The sequence below is a fragment of the Danio rerio genome, chromosome 18 (assembly GCF_052040795.2).
Source record: "Danio rerio strain M-AB ecotype USA chromosome 18, GRCz13ab, whole genome shotgun sequence".
NCBI lineage: Eukaryota > Metazoa > Chordata > Actinopteri > Cypriniformes > Danionidae > Danio > Danio rerio.
This window is the reverse complement of record NC_141038.1, coordinates 28,871,088-28,896,387: the sequence shown is the minus strand read 5'-3', so window position 1 is coordinate 28,896,387 and position 25,300 is coordinate 28,871,088. Positions and strand designations below refer to the sequence as shown.

Sequence of the window (25,300 nt, the reverse complement as noted above, 5' to 3'; positions counted from 1 at the left end):
GGATGGCGTTCCTAGGCTTGTAAGCTTTGTAACACTGGCCATTATGGCCAAACAGTTCAATCCTAGTTCCATCAGACCACAGGACGTGTCTCCAAAAAGTAGTCTATATTCCAGTGTAATGTAGCAAATTGTAATCTGGCTTTTTTGTTGATTCTGGCATGTTGATTTTCCCATGTAGCCGGCAGCTAGCTCTCTGTAACTCTCACATGACCGCCCACTGAAGCTTAGCAGGGCTACCACATGGGAAAGCTAGGTTGCTGCCGGAAGTGGTGTTAGTAAGGAAAGCAGTGGGCACCCAACCTGCGGTCTATGAGGGTCCTAATGCCCCAGTATAGTAACAGGGACTTTATACTGCTCAGTGAGCACCTTCTTTCGAATGAGACATTAAACTGTGGTTCTGACTCTCTGTGGTCGTTAAAAATCCCAGGATGTCCTTTGAAAAAGAGTAGGGGTTTAACCCCGGCATCCTGGCCAAATCTGCCCACTGGCCTCTGTCCATCATGGCCTCCTAACCATCCCCATATCATAATTGGACTTATCTCTATGTCTCCTCTCCACCAATCAGCTCTTGTGTGGTGTGCGGTCTGACGCAAAATGGCTGCCATAGCTGGATGAGGAGATTCCCCCCCATTGTGTTAAGTGCTAAAGTGCCCAGAAAAGTGCTATATAAATGTAAGGAATTATCCATTATTATTATTATGTTGTCACACAAGGAAGCAGTGTGTTTAAAGTTTTCCTTAAATACTATTCTACAGTTGTGCCTTCAATTAACTCAAATGTTGTCAATTAGCCAATCAGAAACTTCCAAAACCTTGACACCATCATCTGAGCCTTTTCAGAGGCATAATAATCTTATAGTACGTAAACTTGACTTTCAAGAAAAGTTATAACAATTTCTCAAAAATCTCTCTCTCATTATTCTGCTATTAAGCATAACAGAAACAAATTTATTAATCCTAACTTACCTAAAAGAGAAAAAGTTTAGTCACATTAACATCTGACTTTTTTTAAATGGTTATGTGCCTTTTTTATACAGTGTATGTAAACTTCTGGTTTCAACTGTAGATAGTAGGGAAGTAAGCTAATTCAGATGCACTGATAGTATATTAAAATATTCAAAAGTTAGTTGGATGGTCAAAAATAAAAAACAAAATTTCATATTTTAATGGCTGATATTGCCAACAATACATTGTGATTTGGACTTGATTCCAATTAGAACTATAAACACAAGTAAAAAGTGTTAAACTACAAACATGGCAGATAAGCATTAGTCAGGGTTAAATGGAGAGGTTTGGGTAAAAATGCTTGAATGAATGTCTCACTTAACTGCAAATATTTATTTAACTTTTTTTTGCATTATATTTAATCTCAGGTACTTTTATAAAGACGTGTTTGATCATTAACTTCTGAAATCATAATTATGCAAATCTCCTGAGGAGATTTCTCTGCATGAAAGACCCACAAATGTCTATTTAAAGTGCTGTTGCATCTTCGATATTGTGAACACGTAACTAAGCAACAGAACAGTCCATTAATAAGGATGTAGTATGCACCAATGAATGCTCTTTTGTCACACAATCAAAGGTATGTGCTTTTTCTTCACAAAAAGAGTACTTTGTGTCTGAGAATGCAACAGTGTATGGGTGTTTTCCAGTACTGGGTTGGCTTGTGCGAGAAGTTTCGCATTTCACTGCATTCAAATGTTCAAGCTTGGTGAATTTTGACCTGCAAAATCACATCACGTGATTGCATGAGACCAATAGAAAATCAAAACATGACCTCTTTCTACAGACACATAATATAGAGCAATCACTCGCTTTACTAATGTCTAATCATGCTGTTTTATCCTGCTCCTCTTCACTTCCACATATGACCGAATTATGCAAGCACAAAGTCTAGTGTGATCGCAGCATACGTAGGTGAATTGGGACTTCTGATTATCTCTATCAGGTGTGGTAACTAATAACAGAGGTGGGTCACAAGGACAAAAATTAAGAACCACTGATCTTGAGATACAGAGACATGTTCATGGTTTAATCCATGTTTTGTTTTATCAATTGACTGTGATACAAAAATCATGATGTCAGTTTGAAACTAGGGTTAGTAGGTAGGTAGGGTTAGTTGGCAGCTGTTAGGAATGAAACGTTATCCTGATTTATGGAGAAGTGAGTAAACTATGTTCATTTACTTTCAGTGAGACAAAGTATAATAGGCATTAACAGATATTCATATATAGTACTTTTATTACTGCTTTTGTAAAAACTACTTGCTAATTCTTTTCCATTGTCTTTTTGGCACACTGATAGCTGAATGAAAAAGGTCTGAATGGTGTTAACCATGCCATGAATGAAAACAACAGGGCAGTGTGAGGAAAAAGATGTGAATTGATTATTGGATTGCTATTTTTTAGGAGGATTAAGTGCTTTCCCAAATGGCAGTCCCCAACAATGATGTGAACAATCATCAATTTAAAGTGATCAAGAGACTTGAAGCAAGCGAGCAACAGAAAACCCTCTTAATGCAGCATGATTTTTAAAAGTGATTTTGAGAAAACCCAAATATCAGGCAGCTCCTGCTGATTACTCTAATTGCAGTCAGTTGAAAGATGTTTGAACGTTTGATTCTGCCAAACACTCTTTAATGTTCCTAATCAAGACACAATGGTCCTACTCAAATGGTTGTTTCCTAGCATTAGCAATGAGCAAATAAAGAAACTGAGTAATTGAGTAAACGCTCTCATGGCCAATCAGAAACTTTACTGCAGTCGTGTTCCAGAAGTAAAACTCCCATTCATTTTTCCATAGCGGAACTAATTTTTAACAGTTGCTAATAAACTGTGAAAATTAGACCTACTCATTATTTCAGTGCTGATTATTTTAATGCATCAAATTACTGATGATTTCCCATAAGGACCAGTAATAACTACCTTAAAAATGAGCAAATTGTGACTAAAAACTTTATGTATAGCTCACTCACCCCCATAAAGCACTGTCAGTGATGTAATTGAAACATGCTTAATTTAATATTAGTAAACAACATTTTCCAGATTTATGTCTATGGCAGAAAATCATATATATATATATATATATATATATATATATATATATATATATATATATATATATATAAATATGTCAGTTTGAAATACATATATACACACATATATACATATACATATATATATATATATATATATATATACACATATATACATATATATATATATATATATATATATATATATATATATATATATATATACACATATATACATATATATATATATATATATATATATATATATATATATATATATATATATATATATACACATATATACATATACATATATATATATATATATATATATATATATATATATGCATATATACATATATATATATATATATACATATATATATATACATATATATACATATATATATATACATATATATACATATATATATATACATATATATACATATATATATATATATATATATATATATATATATATATATATGCATATATACATATATATATATATATAAATATATATATATACATATATATACATATATATATATATATATATATATACATATATATATACACATACATATATATACATACATATATATATATACACATACACATATATACATACATATATATATATACACATACATATATATACATACATATATATACATATATATATATATATATATATATATATATATATATATACATACATATATATACATATATATATATATATATATTATTTACACACAGTTAGGTCCATAATTATTTGGTCGTTGACACAATTTTAACATTTTTTGGCTCTATACACCAACACAATCAATTTGAAATGAAATGAACAAGATGTGCTTTGACTTTGTGCTTTACCCTAATGATGGTTGTTTGACTGATAGTGACAGCTCTTTGGATCTCATCTTGAGAGTTGACAGTAACAGATTCCAAACGCAAATAGCACACTTGGACATCTGGACCTTTTATCTGTTCATTGCAATTGGGATAATGAGGGAATAACACACACCTGGCCATGGAACAGCATAGAAACCAACTGTCCAATTACGTTTGGACCTTTAATAAGTGGGAGGCACATAAGCAAACTTGTAATTCCTACAGCATTCACCTGATTTGGATGTAAATACCCTCAAATTAAAGCTGACAGTCTGCAGTTAAAGCACATCCTGTTCATTTCATTTCAGATTGATTGTGATGGTGTATAGAGACAAAAATGTTAGAATTGTGTTGATGTATAAATATTTAGGGGCCTAAATATATCTGTAGATTAAGAGTTTTGTATTAATCCATCATTATAATTTGACTTTCATTCACAGTGCTTGATGGGACTGTAGTTCTTTTCATCATCAAAGCCATTAAAGGCATAGTTCAAGTGAATCAATTGGTCTGTGCAAAAAACTAAACATTAATAATAACATTATCTATATTTTGATCCACAGCAATGCTAATCATAACATTCTTGCACAGACTAATATTTAGCCTCAAAAGATCTCAATTTATCGTCAGGAACCATTGGTCCTGATTTCGCTTTACCTTATAAGTCTTTGTTGACTCCCAAAATGACTTTTTATGAATCATCAATGTTGCAAATCTTCTTTAATTGCCATTTTGGATGGCTTATAAGACTTTTGCAAAATCTCTAAGTAAAACTGAATAGGAAAAATACTTCCAGAAGCTTCCCAGTTTCATTTTGTTTGTTTGTTTAAAGCAGGATATTCTGACGCTGACATTCAGGTAAGGAAGAAGAGGCACTTCACTGATTTATTCCTCTACATGAGACGATGATTAGGAACGATTGCACACAGAAAAATCTTCATACCCAGTTGATTACCAACAATTGTTAATCTTGTCATAAACACGAGGCAGCAAGGTCAATAATTCCCACCATATTATTACCATTATCCATACAAAATATAACTTTACAAATTATTTCAGAAAATATATTGTGATTATTTAATAAATAATTTAGTCGATTAACATCTGAGAAAACAGCCATAAAAAAAGGTTTCAAATCCATTGTGTGAGAGATCAGAAAGGCAGTCGGGGAAAACAAAAAAAAGATCCTTTTCTCTTCACATTCGATACATTTTCTCAAGTCCTCAAGTCAGGAGTTCATTGCAGCGCTCCATGTGTCTGTCCAAAATCCCTAAAAAAACACCCACAGTATGGCCCCGTCCCACCTGTTAATGCAACAGAACTGTGCTTTGTTCGTGGGTTAATGTGTGTGTGTTAGCGTATTAGCATTGTGGCTTTATAGTGGAGGGCCATAGCGAGGGTCCCTGTGTTTATTGGGTGGGGGGTAACGTACTGATCCTGGGTCAGAGTTGACCGGTCGAGTGGAGGCGCGGGAGTGGTGGCGTTCACCCTGACTCAGGTTGCGTTTGCGTTCGCGCACTAGCGCTCGTTGGTGTCGCTTCATTCTCTCCAGCTGCTCCTCCACACTCATCCTGACTCTCTGCGGCTGCGACTGCTGCTCCAGCTGAGGCTCTCCTGAACACAGACGCTCCAAGGCACTCTTTGGTCTCTCCTGCAAGTGGGACAGAACAAGAATGAAACAGATATAGACCCATCAGGCACACAACATCACTCATTCATTTTCTTTTCAGCTTAGTCCCTTTATTAATCTGGGGTTGCCACAGCGGAATGAACCAACAACTTTTCAAGCACATGTTTTACGCAGCGGATGCCCTTCCAGCTGCAACCCATCGCTGAGAAACATCCATACACTCATTCACACACATACACTACGGACAATGTACCTTGCCCTATTCATCTGTACCGCATGTCTAAGGACTTGTGGGGGAAACCAGAGCACCGGGAGGAAACCCACGTGAATGCGGGGAGAACATGCAAACTCTACATAGAAATGCCAACTGACCCAGCCAAGACTTGACCAGCGACCTTCTTGCTGTGAGGCGAGAGTGCTAACCACCGTGCCACCGCGTCTTCGCACATAACATCAAAAAATGTTAATATTAGGTTAGATTTAGGTTGTGAAGTTACCAAAATTCAATGTTTAGTCAGCGTCGTTATCCAGTAACGATGTCAACTTACATTGATATTTGGTTGATTTTAGGATTTGTTGGAAAGTGACCAAAATCCAACGTCTGATAGATGACATAGTGATGGCTACCACACAACATCAAGATTTAACATGATTAGATATTGAAATTTGGTTAATTTTAGGCTGATTTTCGGTTTGATGTTGGACACTAACATCGGCCTGACGTTGGATTCTGACGTCAACCCGATTTTCATTTCCAAACAAAATCCAACTTCCCCACATCGTTGGGGTGCATTGGGATACAATGTCAATATGACGTATTGTCGACATCCTGTGCCAAGATAGTAGTCAACAATCCAGCAAGCTAACTTATATATTGATTTCAGGGACCTTAAAAATAAATAAAGGTAAAAAATAAATAAGATTTCAGGGCCCTTAAAAAGTAAATAAATAAAAAGAACAAATTGTGATATATAAGGCATTAAATACCAATAAAATTAATCTGACAAATTATATAAAAAATATTTTTAAAAATCAATGAAAAGTACATTATTTATAACTGCATTACAAAATGTATAGATGCATACCTTATATCAAAACAATGCATTTTTGTAATATTTTAAATAGTCTGGATATGACCATGTTATAATACAAAAGAATAAGAATCAGTGTTGGGTAAGTTACTTAAAAAAATGAACCAATTACAAATTACTGATTACTACTGGAAAAATGTTCTCTGATTACTTTAGTAATTATTTCATGTAAAAAGTCATCAGATAACTAATTACTTTACTTTGAATTGACTTTAAAAACATGTAAAAAATACAAAATACACTGCAGCTCATTCAGTAATATTGACTGAACAACATTAACAGAGCAGCTTGACAAATTCAAAAGATTTAAAAAAGAGTTCGCCCAAACCTTTAAATTCTCTCATCATTTGCTTAATCTTCACCTGTTCCAAACCTGTTTGTCTTTTTGTTTTTAGTTCTTTTAAACACAAAAGAAGACATTTTGAAGAAAACTGGATACTGCTGACATTTATAGCAGTAAAAACACATGTCTGAGGACTGCGGTTGTGGAGACAAACTGTAAACGCTCAAATGTTGAATACGTGAAATCTGGAATACATAAGCTCTGTGCCTCTGTAAATAACAAACGTGTGTGTGCAAAAGATGCGATATGTGAATGGTCCCATAAACAGCTAAGCTTCTCTTTACATTTTCATAAGTGACTTTTACTTCTGATCCTGCACAAAAATTCAATTTAGCTTGTTTGGGCTGAGTTGGGCTGCTGTGTTTTGGGGCACAGGTGTCCTCCTTGGAGACACGCATTGTCATATAATGCTTTCTGTTCAAGTGCCTGAACAAGTTAGTAGTTGAGTTAAAAGCAGTCGAAAGTTCCTTAGAGACTGGACATAAACTGCATTTCACAGTAATATTTTTGTGTTTACGGTCAATGAAATCAAATGTCTGTATTTCCATTTGAAGAAGCAACTACTCTCATCAGCAGCTATTCCAGCTCGATTTCAGCTTGCATTCTCCAGCAATTTTCAGTAACTGACATTGCAGCGGAAAACGTTATTTTAAAAAAAGCAAATATTGTTTTCTGAAAACTATATTTATAACGTAAGTAACGCAATTACACTGACTTTAATAACTGTAATCAAATTACATGAATTTAAAATGTAATTTGTTAAGTTACTGCGTTCCCAAAAATGTTATTAGAATACAGTAACGTGTTACTTTGGAATGCGTTACACCCAACTTTGATAATAATATAGTGAATAACATTATAATAAATAATGGATGAATGTGAGATCAGATTACTGTTGAGAACTGGCTGCAGTCAGACTCCTTGTGCAAACAAATATAACATTGAATTAATGTAAACCCATATTTAGTACAGACACAGTACAGCAAAAATTGAAATAACTGACTTAAAACAGTTTTTATAACTAAAAATAATAGTACTATAATAATTTTGTACACATACACAAGATAATAGGGCTGGGTAATTAACTGAAGTCAATTTTCATTCGCATTTTTTCAATATAGCCGGTTCTAACTGCAGCATTTACCACACATTATATAAGTTACTCAAAATAAAGTTTAAAATGTATATAAATTTAATCAAATTATAATAAAATCAAGAAAATCATTGTTATAATGCTTCCCAAGTAAAGGCTCTGTGTAGTAAACGCTGCAGGAAAAAAAGCACATTTAATACAATTTTACTCCAACCTCACTTTATAACTTCTGTCGAATGTTTGAAATAAATCCTTCTTTGAGGTGATTCTGTAGTTGTGTGTTTATTTTCTGTTTAAAATGCTATTTCCTGGATTTCTTCTTCATTGGTTTATGAAGTTTCTGCATGTGAGAACGCCCTCTGGCATTTGGAAGAGCTTTACTACTGAACACACAACTCTGCTTCTCAGACAAGATGTGCATGACAATCACAGGTATCAATAGCATTTGTGATTTCATTTTGATTAATCATCCAGCCCTACAAAATAAAACAATTCCTAATAATTGAATTAGTAAATGCAGTTTAGTCCACAGAGATATGGTACTTGCCATTGTGGATAACTCTAAATCTCTCCTCAGGGAGCAGGAAGCCACTCCATACTGATTAATTCTGGATGAGGAACCTGACAGACCTACGGCAACACAGAGACATAGTATTTTACCAGATACATTGGCAAAAGAAATGGTTAACTAAGCTATAATAATGTCTGACCTCTTCTTTGGAGAGTCAGGTAGCCAGGGTCCACATGATCTGCTCCATGAGCACTTACAGGAAGCTCTGGTTCACTCAGGTACGAGCGCAGTTCCAGCTGAACAACAATGAATTACAATACAAAGTACAAAACTCAAATATCATGCTCAATAACTGCAGGTGTTAAATATACGGCAAATATTATAAAAATTATGCTTGCCGATTTCAGTCTAGTTTAATAGCAGTTATTTTAGTATTATTCATGTTATAGTATTTAAACAATATTCTGTTTATTTAATTTTTAGACAAATTAAGGTTCTTTGGCTTTACAATTTATTTTAAATAAAAATTCAGTACATTTATTGGTTACTCCTTATTTTAATAATAATTCTCACCATTAACTAAGACTTTTAACTCAATATACTAATGTGCTGCTTATATATAGTTATTGAGGTAGTAGTTGGGTTTAGAATAAGATCATTCTATAGCTACACTCACTGGCTACTTTATTAGGTACACATTGCGAGTATAGGGTTGGGCCCCTTTTTGCCTTCAGAACTGCCTTAATCCTTCATGGCAAAGATTCAACAAGGTACTGGAAATATTTCTCAGAGATGTTGGTCCATATTGCCTTAATAGCATCACACAGTTGCTGCAAATTTGTCGACTGAGCATCCATGATGCAAATCTCCCATTCCACCAAAGGTGCTCTATTGTATTCAGATCTGGTGACTATGGAGGTCATTTGAGTAAAGTGAACTCATTGTCATGTTCAAGAAATCAGTCTGAAATGATTTGCGCTTTATGACATGGCACACTATCCTGCTAAAATAAGTAAGCAACAGAAGATGGGTACACTGTGGTCATAAAGGAATGGACATGGTCAGAAACAATACTCAGGCAGGCTGTGGCGTTGACATGATGCTCAATTGGTATTAATGGGACCAAAGTATGCCAAGAAAATATCCCCCACAACATTACACCACTACCCATCCTTTCATGTTGTTGATGACAAATTCTTACCAATGTCGTAGCAGAAATCGAGACTCATAAGACCAGACAACGATTATCCAATCTTCTATTGTGCAATTTTGGTGAGCCTGTGCAAATTGTAGCCTCAGTTTCTTGTTCTTAGCTGACAGGAGTGGCAGCCGGTGTGGTCTTCTGCTGCTGTAGCCCATCCACCTCAAGGTTTGAAGTGTTGTGCATTCAGAGATGCTCTTCTGCATACCTTGGTTGTAACATGTGGTTATTTAAGTTACTGTTGCCTTTCTTTCAGCTCGAACCAGTCTAGCCATTCTCCTCTGACACCAACAAGGCATTTGCGCCCACAGAACTGCCGCTCACTGGATACTTTCTCTTTTTCTGACCATTTTCTGTGTACCCTAGTGATGGTTGAGCGTGAAAATCTCAGTAGATCAGCAGTTTCTGAAATACTCAGACCAGCCAGTCAGGCACCAACAACCATGCCACTTTCAAAGTCTCTTAAATCACCTTTCTTCCCCATTCTGATGCTTGGTTTGAACTGCAGCACATTGTCTTGACCATGTCTACATGTCTAAACGCATTGAGTTGCTGCCATGTGATTGGCTGGTTAGAAATTTGAGTTAACAAGCAGTTGGACAGGTGTACCTAATAAAATGGCCAGTGAGTGTACATTATAAGTACATAAACAGCCAATATCTTAATAATAGACAGGCTATAAACCACTAGCTAATAGTAAGAATTTGTACTTAAACTGAAGTGTTACCAGTTTATTACTGCAGCCAGTCAGCTACAGTAGCTGTTAGTTGTAACAATCTCAACACAATGGACTTGAAATTACCCTGTAGTCTCCATTACTGTAGCTGCTTTCGCGATCCCGCTTTCTCTCATCTGACTGTCGTTTGAGGCCTCGCACTGAAGTGTGTCTGATGACCGATGTCTCTTTAGGAAGGGGCGGGACAACTGGCGGTGTGTCCTCATCATACAGGAGGGGCAAAGGTGGTCTGGGCGGAGCATCATCCTCTTCCTGAAAACATAACATTACACAATCAAGAAAACCTTTTTAAGGCACCCTGTTTTTTTTTATTTATTTCATGTTAAGTATTTCTGCATGTGTCTACTGTGTTTTTTTAAATTATGGGTTTTACTTCCTATTTGGGAAACTTCTATTCAAAAGAACTGAAGCAAATAATTTTAAATGAGGTTGTTCTATAAATAATCCATTTGCATCATAGGTCTCAAACTTGATTCCTGGAGGGCCGCAGCTCTGCACAGTTCTGCTCCAATCTTAATCAAACACAGCTGATTCAAATAATCAAGGTGTTTAAGACTACTATAGACTATTAAGCAAGTGTGGGTTGGAGGTGGTAGGAACTAAACAGAGCTGCGGCCTTCCAGGAATTTGAGACTATTTCTTGACATAGTGGAAACTGAGCGAGAGGTACATTTGGCTTCATGTTTTATTTTGATCTGTCATGAAATTAACGTTATGTATGGTATTTTAACAGGACATTAGTACCACAAGCATATCTTTGGCTAAAGCTCTTTGATTTCACTGTTTGTTCCCTGCAGTACAGTAATAGTCAATACATGTCTGTAAATATTGCTGCAGAAAGACTTGTTTATTGAGTCTTAAGGTTATTCATGGTTTTTATAAAAGTAATTTGCTCATTCTTATCTCAATTTGATTGATGGACTGTGAGGAGAATAACACCAACTTATTGTACAGTTTTGTTTAAACACTTGACTGATTTGTTACAGTTGATAATGAAGTTACTTCTATAATTAGCACACAGAATCATTGTGCGGAGAGAAAAATGCAGATATGCATAGTAATATGCTTAATATGTTTTCAACAACAAACTTTTAAACAAAGAACTTAAAGCCACAATACGATTACATTTTTTTCCCCCCAGATTTTGGCAAAAATAGCTTGATGTAAGGATTTGCAAGGATTTGTAAACGACATCAGGAACCAAAGTTTAATCTGTGCTATAAGGTGTACTTGAAATAGAAGTAAGCTTTGTAGAGTTGTGCTAACAGTATTCTTGCCTGTATTTTAAAATTTGTATTCTTTTCTCAAATATTTCCCAAGTGATGTTTAACAGAGCAAGGATATGTTCACAGTATTTCCTATAATATTGTTTCTTCTAGGGAAAGTCTTATTTTCTTTAGTTTGGTTGGAATAAAAGCAGTTTATTATATATATATATATATATATTAAGGGTGTCACGATCCTCTCAAATTCACATAATTACCACCTGTCAATCATTTTTTCTGCGGGACTCGTGAATAGGCAGTGATCTGTGTCGTTATAATGGCGTCTGTTAAAAAGAGGCACAACCAACAGGAACCAGCCAACAGTATCTGAGGTGTTCGCTAAAATGACTAAGTACAAGTGAGTGAAAGATTGAAGCAGCCCTCTGACTGTCCGGACCTGCTGTCTGGACAGCATGGCTGTGTGCGTCTGTGTCTGTGTGGTCACGTGATGTGCATTTTCAGAGGTAGAGAGGAAAGAGGGCTGCTCAGAAATGCTACACGCCACTGTGAATGTCAAATCGTTGTCATTCTAAAATGCCATTTAAAAACAAAGACAGTGTAAACAGAGCCTGAGTGTGTACTTTTCACGAGCGGATTTGCAACGGGGGCGGGCGGAGGATCGCGATGCCGGTGTTGTCTAGCGGACGAACCGTATGTAATACGTACATAGCAGAGCTTGCAAAACTGTGTTTTTTTTTGTCGACAACACGAACGTTGTCAACATAACTCACTGGAAATCCAAAATGCTTACACACCGGCGACTTCATTGAAAGAGGAGAGGGTTTAAGTTCTGTCGACGGGTCTCCTGCTTCTTCAGTTTAACAAGCACTTCAACAAGCCTGTTTTTTTTCCCGCTTGGCAAGCCAAGCTGACGTGACATGGGGGCGTGGCAGCATCGACAATTCTATTTTTTGATTCGATAATCGAAATTGAGCATATATTTCGATCGATTTCGATTAAAAATCTAAATCGTGACACCCCTAATATATATATATATATATATATATATATATATATATATATATATATATATATATATATATATATTTTTTTTTTTTTCTATTTGCTACAGAGCAAACCACTGTTTGTCAGCACTTTAAACTGTATATTAGTGTTTATAAGACAACAAATAGTTATTATAATACAGTTAGTAAAACTACTGTTTAAAACACATCTGTTTAGCTGTGCCTTTACTGAATGAGCACGGTGCTATGTCCGACAGATCACATTATTATGTCTTTCTTTTCTTTTACATTCTTTTATAACCTGTTTTAACATATTTTAATGTTTTTATCTCTTTTATTCTTTGTTTTATTTTTTCATACTTGTCTTTTTTATTTTTGTTAATGTAAAGCATTTTAAATTGCCACTGTGTATGAAATATATATATCTCCATTAAACAACTCTTAGGAAATGTTTTTTAAATAATTAAAATTCCACAGGAGGGCTGATAATTTTGACTTCAACTGTATATATACAGTATATATGTGTAAATATGTGGTATCCACAACATGTACCATTTAATTTAGACAAAATTCCATAATCTGACACAGTGACTGTTAATAGAAATCGTGCAATGTGAACAGTGCTTTAGGATGCAGTTATTTCAGGAACTGCTGCAGCACAGCGGATCTTACCCAATTTGGAACAGGATGCCGGTTCCGCAGGTCTTCATTGTCCAACGGCAGTGATAGTGGACTGGAGGTCAGGCTGCGTTGGGGTGACCGCACCTCAGCTGCGGATGGGGTCATGCACCGAGAAGGCACTGTCGACTCGATCACTGAAGGCACAAGTTTTCTCTCTGGATGCAATTAAACAGAAGCAGGCAAGGCTTATATAGCAATGTTGTATTCAATGTTGTATTTAATGCTGTCTATCTAGTGCAGGGGTGTCCAAACTCAGTCCTAGAAGGGTGGTGTCCTGCATAGTTTAGCTCCAACTTAAACACACCTGCCTGAAAGTTTCTAGTATACAAAAAAAGAGCTTTATTAGCTGCTTCAGGTGTGTTTAACTGGGGTTGGAACTAAACTTTGCAGGATTTGGGCCTTCCAAGACCGGGTTTGGACACCAATGATCTAGTGTAATTTTACCTGGGTTCTTGACTGAGTCTACTGTGATTTTGAAGGTTTCTTTGGTGGAGCTGAGTCCAGTCATCACGTCCTCGATCCTCCAGAGCTCTCTCTTTAACTGATTTTTCTCCTACGAACACAGACAATCAAATTTAAAAGCATTTACAAATACTTAACCATAGCATACTTGAAATTAAATTAACATTAAAAGAAATTAAATATTATGGAGGGGTCACGGTGGTGCAGTGGGTAGACCGATTACCTCACAGCTAGAATATTCGCTGGTTCGAGCCTCAGCTGGGTCATGTGACATTTCTGTGGAGTTTGCATGTTCTCCCCATGTTCGCGTGGGTTTTCTCCTGATGTTCCGCTTTTCCCCACAAGTCCAAAGGCATGTGGTACAGGTAATTTGGGTAAGCTAAAATTGTCCGTAGTGTATGTGTTTGAATGACTGTGTTTCCCAGTGATGGGATGCAGCTAGAAAGGCATCCACTATGTAAAACATATGCTGGATAAGTTTGATGTTCATTCCACTGTGGCAACCCCAGATTATTAAAGGAATTAAGCCAAAAAGAAAATGAATGAATGAATGAATGAATGAATGAATGAATGAATGAATGAATGAATGAATGAATGAATGAATGAATGAATGAACTATTCTGGAAAAGTTGTGGAAGTTGTGATAATGTTGTGATTGGAAGTTGTGATAAGTTGTGATTGGTTGTGAATGATCTATACAGTATCTGTGTAAATCAAACAAGCAAATGTAGAGCAGGATTTGATTTTCAGAAATCAAGAACTGATTTGATCTTTTCTGTTTGTCGTTGCTACTTGCTACAATTGTGTCATCACAGATGCCAGGAAAAAAAGTGATGAGAAGTTACAAATTATGAGCACAAATAGCATGTGAATTGTTTCAAGGCAACATTTCTAAAGTTTCTTTCATTTAAACTGAAGTACCAAAGTGACTAAAACTAAATAATGTAATGAAAAGATGAACACATTTTTTTTAAATAATAAAAAGGTAAAAACAAAAATGATTGAAAAAATATACAAATTAAACTAACATATAATATTATACTATACTACTATACACTATATTCATTCATTCAGTCAGTCAGTCATTCATTCTTTCATTCTGTCATTCATTTTATTTTTGGCTTAGTCACTTTATTAATCTGCAGTCGCCCCAGCCCAATGAACCGCCAACTTATCCAGCACATATTTTACGCAGCAGATGTCCTTCCAATTGCAACCCATCACTGGGAAACACCTATCCACACTCATTCACACACATACACTACGGGCAATTTTATCTTACCCAATTCACCTGTACCGCATGTCTTTGGATTTGTAGGGGAAACCGGAGCACCCAGAGGAAACCTACGCGAACAAAGGGGAGAACATGCAAACTCCACATAGAAATGTCAACTGACGCAGCCAAGGCGTGAATCAGCGACCTTCTTGCTGTGAAGTGACAGCACTACCTACTGCACCACCGTGTAGCCTGTGCAGTATATTATATACTATAATAGCATCTATATTATACGCTATAATATAATATCAGTGATACTACATTGAACCAATTCTAGCTAATTGTGACCAAATATTAACATTCATTCATTCATTCATTCATTTTCCTTCGGCTTAGTCCCTTATGTAGCAGTGGTCGCCACAGCGGAATTATCCGCCAACTATTCCAGCATATGTTTTATGCAGCAGGTGCCCTTCCGGTCGCAACCCAGTACTGAGAAACACCTATACACACATGCATTCACACACTCATACACTACGGCCAATTTTGTTTACCAATTCACATATAGCGCATGTCTTTGGATATTGGGGGAAACCGGAGCACCAGGAGGAAACCCACGCAAACACAGGGAGAACATGCAAACTTTATACATAAATGCCAAATGGCTCAGTCAGGACTCGAATCAGCGAACTTCTTGCTGTGAGGCGACAGTGCTAACCACTGTGTTATATATTAAAGACTGTCTTTTTGTATTGAATTATTAAAAAAATCTAATTAAACAACTAATCAAATAAAAGGGATAATGAAAAAAATGAGTAATAAATACAAAGAAAGACCTGAGGTGATGTGCAGAGAGTCATCTGAGTCTGCAGGACGTCCCTCAGCTGCTCCACTGACTGCTCCATTCTGCTATAGTCATCCCACGCTCTCTCCATCTCCTGAACAATTGATATTCACGATTAAAGAGTTATCCACACCAATAAAACATTCACTGACAAATAAAAATGATACGTTTTATTATGGTACAGTATATAGTTATATGTGACATTGGACCACAAAACCAGTCACAATTGTCAACTGTTTTGCCATTCAATTCATGTATCCCTTATTATGAGGGGCCAATATTTGGCTGAGAAACAGATATTTGAAAATCTAAGGGATCAAAAAATTCTAAATACTTGGAAAAGTTTTCTAAATTAAGTGCTTAGAAATGCATTTTACTAATCAAAAATCTAAAGGTTTGATCTATTTTTTGAAATTTACACTGTCTTCATGAAAGATCTTTACTTAATATTCTAACAAGTTTTAGCATAAAAGAAAAAAAGGATCATTTTGACTTATACAATGCTTTATTTTATGGCCATTGTTAAAAACAAAACTGTACAATATTGTGGTCCAGAGTCACATATTAATTGTTAACCAGTATTTCAGAGAACTCATAAAATAAGAATTTATTTAAATGGGGTATATACACACACAGCAGTTTTTTTTTTTAAATATCAATTTCATAGGGTTCCTTTCACAGCATCAATCTTGTGATGTAATTAAAATACATTCAGTTAAACAGACTTAAGCATTCATTTAGTTGTTCAATTGTTAACTAGATGAAAGAACAAATAAACGCAAGCGCAAAAACTCCATTGAAAATACTGGGGTAAAATTAATTTTAAAGACATGGCATTGAAAAATGGAATTTAATGCAGTGCTTCTTGTCCGGTCTGACACCCACTTTTTATCATGCATCTATCAGGCAGAGAAGATCACTGATTTTTAAAGAAATCTGATTTTAAACTTGACGAGTTTATAATGACGTGACATTTTGCCAGAAGCAATTTGGCTGACTCACTGAAAATTACAAATTTGTGTGCATATATACACCATTATACATTAATATTAGGATAAAAAATCAGCACAGATTTTTTTTTAAATTATTTTATAGCAAATCACCGTAAGCCCCCTGATTTTTTTTTTTATATTTCCCAAATGATGATTAACAGAGCAAGGAAATTTCACAGTATGTCTGATAATATTTTTTCTTCTGGAGAAAGTCTTATTTGTTCTATATCAGCAAGAATAAAAGCAGTTTTTAATTTTTTAAACACCATTCTAAGGACAAATTTATTAGCCCCTTTAAGCTAATTTTTTTGATAGTCTACAGAACAAACTATCGCTATACAATAACTTGCCTAATTACCCTAACCTGACTAGTCAACCCAATTAACCTAGTTAAGCCTTTAAATGTCACTTTAAGCTGTATAGAAGTGTCTTGAAAAAATTCTAGTACAATATTATTTACTGCCATCATGGCAAAGATAAAATAAATCAGTTATTAGAAATGAGTTATTAAAATATTATGTTTAGAAATGTGTTGAAAAAATAAACAGGGGAGCTAATAATTCTGACTTCAACTGTACTGATTTCAAACAAATACATCAGATAAACACACACCGTTGATACTCTAGAAATGTCTGCTCTAATATGCACCAGGTCCTCCTGAAGAAGTCTCTGCTGATAGGCAATCTTGTCAGCGTGAGCTGGCTGATCCTTATACTGCTCCATCTGCTGGTGAGACACGTCCAGAACAGACTCAAGCTTGTCCTGGAAATGAAAAAATAAAACATAAAATAAATAAATAAAAACACACACTGACACACACACCTACAGTATCATACTAAGACCAAAACAAATGCTGTACAGGTCTTGCCTCACCTTATCATCCTTTAGTCCACTGAGTCTGAACTCAAGCTCTTGCAGTATTTTATCCTGTTCACACAATCGACTCAGTGTCACCTTCAACAAAAACATCATATTATGAACCAGAAATTGGTCGTTTTGTACATAGCTACACAAGATATAGTGGCTTCCGCTAATATTAGCACACTTGACAAACAAGAGCAAAGCCACAATTATTGGCACCCCTATTAATTAATATGAGGACAATATTTTGGATTTATATTCCCATTGATATGTAACATTTTTTATTTTTTTTATAAGTGGATGACAAGGAACAGAATACTACATATGAGGATCCACATTGAACAAAAAAAGTCTGCTCTTACCCAAAAACTGTTTTTTTTTTTTGTTAATAATTGAAGAGAAAAAGAACAAAAGACATTTTTGCTCATATTTATTAACGGTGCCAATTATAATGCAAGGCCCTTATGTGATTTACACTATTTATACTCAATTTATACTCACGTCTACATCACTTTCTGCCACCTTCACAGGCTTTGCTGGCCGTCCTTTCAGAGCCTCCGTCCCACTCACCTAATAAACAGTTTAAAAATGCTATGTTGTTTTAATGCTCCACACAATGAACACATCTCTATTAAACACAAGCCAAGCAAAACCAACACTGTACAATGGGCACTGTATTGAAAGCCACTGTGAAGCTTTGAGACACTTTTCTTCATTTCTGAAGCACACATGTTGGAGCTGAAGCTTTCTGGAAGCACAATGGCAGAATGGTGTTTCATGAACACAGCTGTGGGACAGAAATGTGATGTCTAAAAAAAAGCCACTCGAGAAAAACGCTGCATGGATAACTCATAAAAGAAACCCAAGCTCTGAACAGCAATGAATTGGATTTAAAATAGAAATGCAACAACATGACTGCATTTTCCAGTAGCAAAATAACAAACAAAAACAAAACTTGAATGTTTCTCTCTTATAAAGTGCAGATATGTATTTACTTATGTTGATTCATTTAAATGAATCTTTAGTTGATATTTTTGTAAATTTATTACATTTCGTTGATACATTCATCAAAGCCACATTTATTTGATATATTGCAAAGCTACACTGAAAATGCTAATATTGTTAAATATTACTGATCATTTTGGCATAATGTAGAATGTAATATATATTCCTCTTTGCTCCAGTCTTCAGAAATAATTAGAACATAGAGATTTCTTCCTTAGTAAACATTTATTGCTATTAACAGTCAGTACCTGGATGGGAGACCATATGGGAAAGCTATGGTTACTGCCGAAAGTGCTCTTAGTGAGGCCAACAGAGGGGGCTCAACCTGTGGTTTGTGTGACTCTATACTGAAGAGGACTCTATACTGCTTAGTAAACGCCATCTTTCAGATGAGATGTTAAACTAAGGTCCTGACTTTCTGTGGTCGTTAAGATCCCGGGATGTCCTTTGAAAAATTAAGAGTAGGGGTTTAAACCTGGCATCCTGGCCAAATTTGCCCACTGGCCTCTGTTCATCATGGCCCCCCTTATCATAATTGGCTTCATCACTCTGTCTCCTCTCCACCAATGATCTAAGTGGATGCTGCACACTGGTATTGATAAGGAGATCCTCCCCATTGTGTAAAGGGCTTTGAGTGTCTAGAACAGTGCTATAGAAATGTACAGAATTATCATCATCATCATCATCATCATTATTATTATTATTATTATAAACAGTTGTGTTGCTTAATTTATTAAGAATTATGCTTTTTAAGCTGTTCAAAGTTTACAAAAGAACACTTTTTTATTAGAAAACCTAGGTCATTTGAATTATTATTCATTAATTTATTTACCATCCCTTTTTACAAATCTACCCCAACATTGCTGAATTAGATATTAATTTTAAATATATGATTTTAATGGCAGTGAACAGAAAGTAAATTGTTGTTTCTATATTAGCCTAATTTGTTTGATTTTGCTGCCTAAAAATATTTCTATTTTAGCTACTGTACAATTCATTATCTGAAATATATAATAAAAATATACAATATATAATAAAAATTGCCCCCTTACTTTCGTTGTAATTAGAATTTGTGAGTAGCATGTAGTGAAGCTAGTAAGTTGTTAAGAGAATAGTTTCACAAAGTATTAAAGGAATGCTTACATGTGCTTACAGAGTTAAACAATATTCACATGGATCTGTGAAAATGACTAAATAAGTTTAATTGCACAATCCCAGCCAGTAGGTGGCGATGTTATTTTGTCAAGAAACACCACAAGTCTGCACAAATTCTGTATTCCTAATTTGGAGTACATTTGGACAGCAAAGAGGATAACTGCAAATTGTTTAAACAAACCGTAATTACTGTTAATTAAGCAAACAGCTCCTCAATTGACTGTCTTTAAAAAGGAGTTTGCCATCTGTAGAAGCTTTAAAACTAATGACCGGTGAGAAGGCTAAACAATTGTATGATTTGTTTTAAAAAATATGGTTTTATTTAACTCCTTACAGAGATTCTGTTTGATGTCTGCACAGTATGTTGGTCTTTTTTGTTAAGTTATTTTATAAATTGTGTTTGTTGGTTGGTTTTGTGTAATTTTATGGTTTTATTTTGATTTCCTGTATATCTGACATGTCTCAGTCAGTCTATGCAAGATTATGTTTGGATTGAGTTTGGCCCAAATTGTTATGTTTTTGAAAGGCAAAAAATAAATAAATAATCCTCCATTGTTATTTTCATAGTCAAATAGTGCATGCCTTAAAACTGAACATGTGATATACATGCGTATGGTGTTACAATTTACACAATTTTGCACATGTGCAATTTACATTAAGATGATTAAGTTAAGTTTTGGTAACACTTTAGTTTAGGTCACAATTCACGGTATTAACAAACCATTAACTACCACTACTAGTTTAACAAACTAATAATTAGCTGTTTTTTAATAGTTTAATAGTAATGTAGAAGTTGGTTTTGGGTAGGATTAGGGATGCAGACTAAGAACATACTATATAATTTCTAATGAACAATAAATATCTTAATAACAGGCAGGAAATAAGCCAGTAGTTAATAGCATTAATCTAAATCAAAGTGTTTAAAAAGTTTGAGTTTTAAGGATCCAAAAATGATAATGTGAATGTACAGTCAAAATGTATGCAAAGTTGTGTAAACGCCTCCATAAATGTAGCTTCAATAACACCAATATCACCGAAAGCTGATTTTTTTTTACTGGAAAAACATACAGATCTAGAAACCCCTGCTTAAAACCATATTTATGAGATTTATTGATTTACTAAAAAACAAACAAACAAACAAACAAACAAACAAACAAACAAACAAACAAAAATAACTGAATGAATTGGAGACTGCTGGCTAAATGTGGCTCTTTCCCTGCACATGCACTGATCTTGCCCGTCCTGTCCAGACCTGCCGTCTCATTAACTCATCAACCCCACACACTCATAGCACAACACCACTCACAAAAGGCAGGGCAGACAGGCGTGCAGGTGCCAGGCTTGTGTCAACACAAAGCTATATGCACCGCATAAAGCAATGGGAATGTGGACACTCTGGATGCTGGTAGTGCTTACGTTCCAGAGTGGTCTCAAACCCCCCGCACTGCAGGTTTGTAACACACTGTGAACCATGTGGATCAATGGCTCTACACTTTTCATCTGTAGCAAACGGAGATAGACAGTTACACCTTTCCACTGGATCATTACTATTATCAGTAACATTCTGAGACTGTATGCACTCGCCGGCCACTTTTTTAGGTACACCTATGCTTAAAAACTGTTTTTAAAATTGAATATCTTATTAGCCAGTCACATGGAAGTAACTTAAAGGGTTAGTTCACCCCAAAAATGAAAATTCTGTTATTACTAATTACTAACTGTCATGTTGTTCTAATGCCATGAGATAATGTCAAGATTCATTCATCTTCAGAACACAAATGAAGATATTTTAGAGAAAATCCCAGAGTTCTCATAGACAGCAACGGTTCAGAGATGTTCAAAGTCCAGAAAAGGAACCAAAACATTATCATGTTACTTCAGTAACAGTAACATGTTGACTTCAGTGGTTCAACTATAATCATATGAAGCTCCAAAAACATGATTTGTGTGGCAAAAAAACAAACAAACTGTAAAAACAACTCAGAAGCATTGTTTTGCCCTTACTAAACACACACCAAAGACATTAGCAAACAAGATGTTTTTAAAGCTTTTATTTTGCCTACAAAAGTGGTCTTGGAGCTTTGTGTGTTTGAACCACTAAAGTCAAATGGATTATTTTAACAATATGTTTAGATTTTACAAGGTTTTGTTTTTTTTCCAGACAATTTCTGTCTATGGAGGTTGAGAAAGCTCATCTACAATTTATTTATTTGTGTTTCAGAGATTAAAAAGAAGTCTCAGGGGGTTGAAACGAGAATTAATAACTAAATTCTCTTTTATTGGCTGAACTAAACCTTTAAAGCATTTAAAAGCTTAGATTTGCTTAGAAATTTAGAAAACTTAGAAATTTAAACTAAGCTTTAGAGTGAGGAAGAAAGTGATTTAATTAAACCCTTTGGTACAAGAGTATTTTAGAAACTGCTGACTGATATACTGGGAATTTCATGTACAGACATCTCAAGGGTTTACAGAAAATGATCTGGAAAAAAAATGTCTAGTTAGCAATTCTGTGGGGGAAAAATGTGTTGTTGAATATAGAGGTCAGAAGAGAATGGTTAGACTGGTTGAGATATCTACAGTAAGTGCGGAATTGCAAAGATATACAAGATAGAAGATTTAGGACAGCAAACTTTAAAGCATGTACTGTATACAAATTTCCTTGTATCAATAGTTTAGGCTGCCAATGATGGCATTTCCTGGCATATTTTAGGACCCTTCAAGTTTTTGAATCTCCCTCCAACAGGCCATACCATGTAATGGAAAACAGCCTACAATTTAAGTATCATTTAACTATAATATATATTCAGATGCGAAAACCTCTAAGTGCTGTCTGAAATTTCCATTGAAAATGAAAATTTTTTCTCAGCCTCCTTTGTTTATGTTGAGATATTTCACTTAAAAGACCAGGAAAAGTACTTATTCTTTGCCATAAATGTGATGTTACTGAACATACACACAAGAAACGACATTTAGAGGTTTTTGTATCTAAACTCTTCATTTATGTACTGAATGTTCTATATATATATATATATATATATATATATATATATATATATATATATATATATATAGACTAGCAAAAAATAAAAAAAAACTTAAAATGGCTAATAATTTTGACCTTAAAAAGGTTTTTAATCTTAACTTTTATTCTAGCCAAAATAAAACAATTAAGACTTTCTCCAGAAGAAAAAAACATTATCAGACATACTGTGAAAATGTCCTTGCTCTGTTAAACATCATTTGGAAAATATTTTAAAAAGAAGAAAAAAAAAGATCAAAGGGGGACTGACTTTAATTCTGACTTCAACTACAGTATATATATATATAACTTATAAACTATATATTATTAATAATATAAATATATATTACAAAAATATATAAATATATATATTATATAGGCACACAAAGTTAAGCATGCAGTTTGATAATGAAATGTTTTTTATGGCTGGTGTATAGTGATGCCTTAGTGCCACATTAAAAATGAAAGTGAAATTAATAAAGTAAACAGATTGCCAGAATAAAGTTGAAATATTGCAGAAATAAACTTGCAGTAATATTTTATACATATTTCTCAAATTCGTACATTAAACTTGTACGAATTTGAGAAAAAATCTTCATAGTAATACGAGATTAAACTTGCAGCCTAATATCTTTAGAACTATCACAGAATTGCACAACATGTTTGAATGTTTTTTTTTTCATGAAATGGATATGGAGGATTTGATTATATCCAACTGTATTTAGCAATAAGATAAATTACAATACTGAAAACAATGGACCTTGACCCTGTACTCTGGCACTGCGCTACTACAGAGCCAGGGTCCCTGTGCAGATTCACATAATAAACTACAGTTTTATATCACGACACAAACCGACTGAAGACGGCCTCTTCCTTCTCAAAACTTTAAACCTTGTGACATTAAACTCCTAGTTTTGATCTGTTGATTGTGTTAGTCTGTTACATTGTAATCATATCTATACATTTTAAAATTTAAAAAAATTATTTATTTAATAAAAAAAGCTTTACAGTTTACCGCCAATGTAATTTTTAAATTAGACCACGTCCTGCACCTGTTTATGTTTAACCTGACTGGATAAATTATAGGTCACCTTTTGGATGTTTTTTATTTTATTTTGATTTGACAATGATGGGGACAAGCAGCTAGTTGTAGCTAGTAGTGTTGAAGACCTCTGAACAAAGTACTAGCAAGATATGCCAAATAAAGTAGCCGGTGAGTGTATATTTACTGTCTATGACACAATCTTAACCATTAATAAGTACATACTAAAAAAACAGTATTTGCCATAATTCATTTCTTGATTCCTTGCCCTAAGTGAGCTTTCTGTGCTGCGTTAGTGTGTTAGTTAAACACATTTTTAGATTTTTAGATGAAGGTATGACAGAAAAAGAGTAACAGAAAAGGAGAGGTCCCACCTTCAGATCTAAATATTCCAGGTCCTTCTTCAAGTGCATGTATGTATCATCAGCCTGTAAGCAGTAGGAGACAGATTTCAGTGGTAACTCTTTATTAGACATCAGTCTAAAACATTGCGTAAGCATTAAAGCAATAGTTATGCACTTGATATACCAGATCCAGTATGTTGTCTTGATATTACAGACTCTCTTTGTTGCATGCTGTTTCCATGCAATAATTGCTGTTTAAAAAAATAGTTAGGGGTGAGCAAGATGTATTTCAAAATGTTATAAAAGTCTCTTAAAAATAAGGTAAAAACAGCCATATTGGACTGTAATGACTTAAATTCATAATTAGGCTGGCTTGTCAAAGCCAGACTACTGAAATGCTATTTAAACTTATTATTATTTTTTTTTTTTTTTATTAATCTTCTGAGACTAAATTTCTAACTCTATCTCCTCCTAGAGCTTTTGAGCTATTACCACCAAACTTGCTCCAGACCTCCAAACTATTCTGACTCGTGTTGCTATATCTCCTCAGACTGATCCGACTTTCGGTTTTCCGAAAAATGTCCCGGGACTGTCGGAAAAATCCCATAGGCTTAACATTGGATCAAACTTTGTGAGCTCATAACTCTGCGTCAGACTGTCACACATACTTCTAACTGGGCTCATTTAACTCAGACTATCAAACTGCCAATGACTGATCACCTTTAAACTTTCTAGCCACGCCCTAGCAACCACCTTTGGACCCTAGTAACTGTCCCATAGACTTCTATTCAAAAGACTCTCATTGACTTAACATGGGATCAAACTTTGTGAGCTCATAACTCTGCATCAGACTGTCATAGAGACTAATGGCTGAGCTCATTTAACTCCGACTACCAATCTGCCATTAACTG

The 25,300-nt window shown here is 34.8% G+C and overlaps 1 protein-coding gene and 1 long non-coding RNA gene across 51 annotated transcripts in view; one reads left to right on the top strand and one right to left on the bottom strand.

Annotated features, from left to right (window-relative positions):
• LOC147832840 (uncharacterized) overlaps nt 1-25,300 on the top strand; it is a 418,098-nt gene that overhangs the window by 140,959 nt on the left and 251,839 nt on the right. The gene's annotated exons all lie outside the window — the stretch shown is intronic.
• Nucleotides 1-25,300, bottom strand: part of plekha7a (pleckstrin homology domain containing A7a) — a 211,785-nt gene that overhangs the window by 6,399 nt on the left and 180,086 nt on the right. For 24 of the 50 annotated variants that reach the window (XR_015514422.1, XM_087292558.1, XM_087292559.1 and 21 more), the window contains 12 exons: nt 24,420-24,473; nt 21,401-21,484; nt 18,326-18,394; nt 17,837-17,917; nt 17,576-17,725; nt 15,964-16,065; nt 13,894-14,002; nt 13,441-13,604; nt 10,605-10,790; nt 8,801-8,897; nt 8,638-8,720; nt 5,366-5,584 (listed from right to left, as the gene is read on the bottom strand). Coding sequence is in view for 49 of the 50 variants with exons in the window: in XM_087292558.1 (XP_087148684.1) it covers nt 5,366-5,584; nt 8,638-8,720; nt 8,801-8,897; nt 10,605-10,790; nt 13,441-13,604; nt 13,894-14,002; nt 15,964-16,065; nt 17,576-17,725; nt 17,837-17,917; nt 18,326-18,394; nt 21,401-21,484; nt 24,420-24,473 (1,398 nt within the window). In the remaining variant the exon portion in view is untranslated. 50 annotated transcript variants of the gene reach the window in all.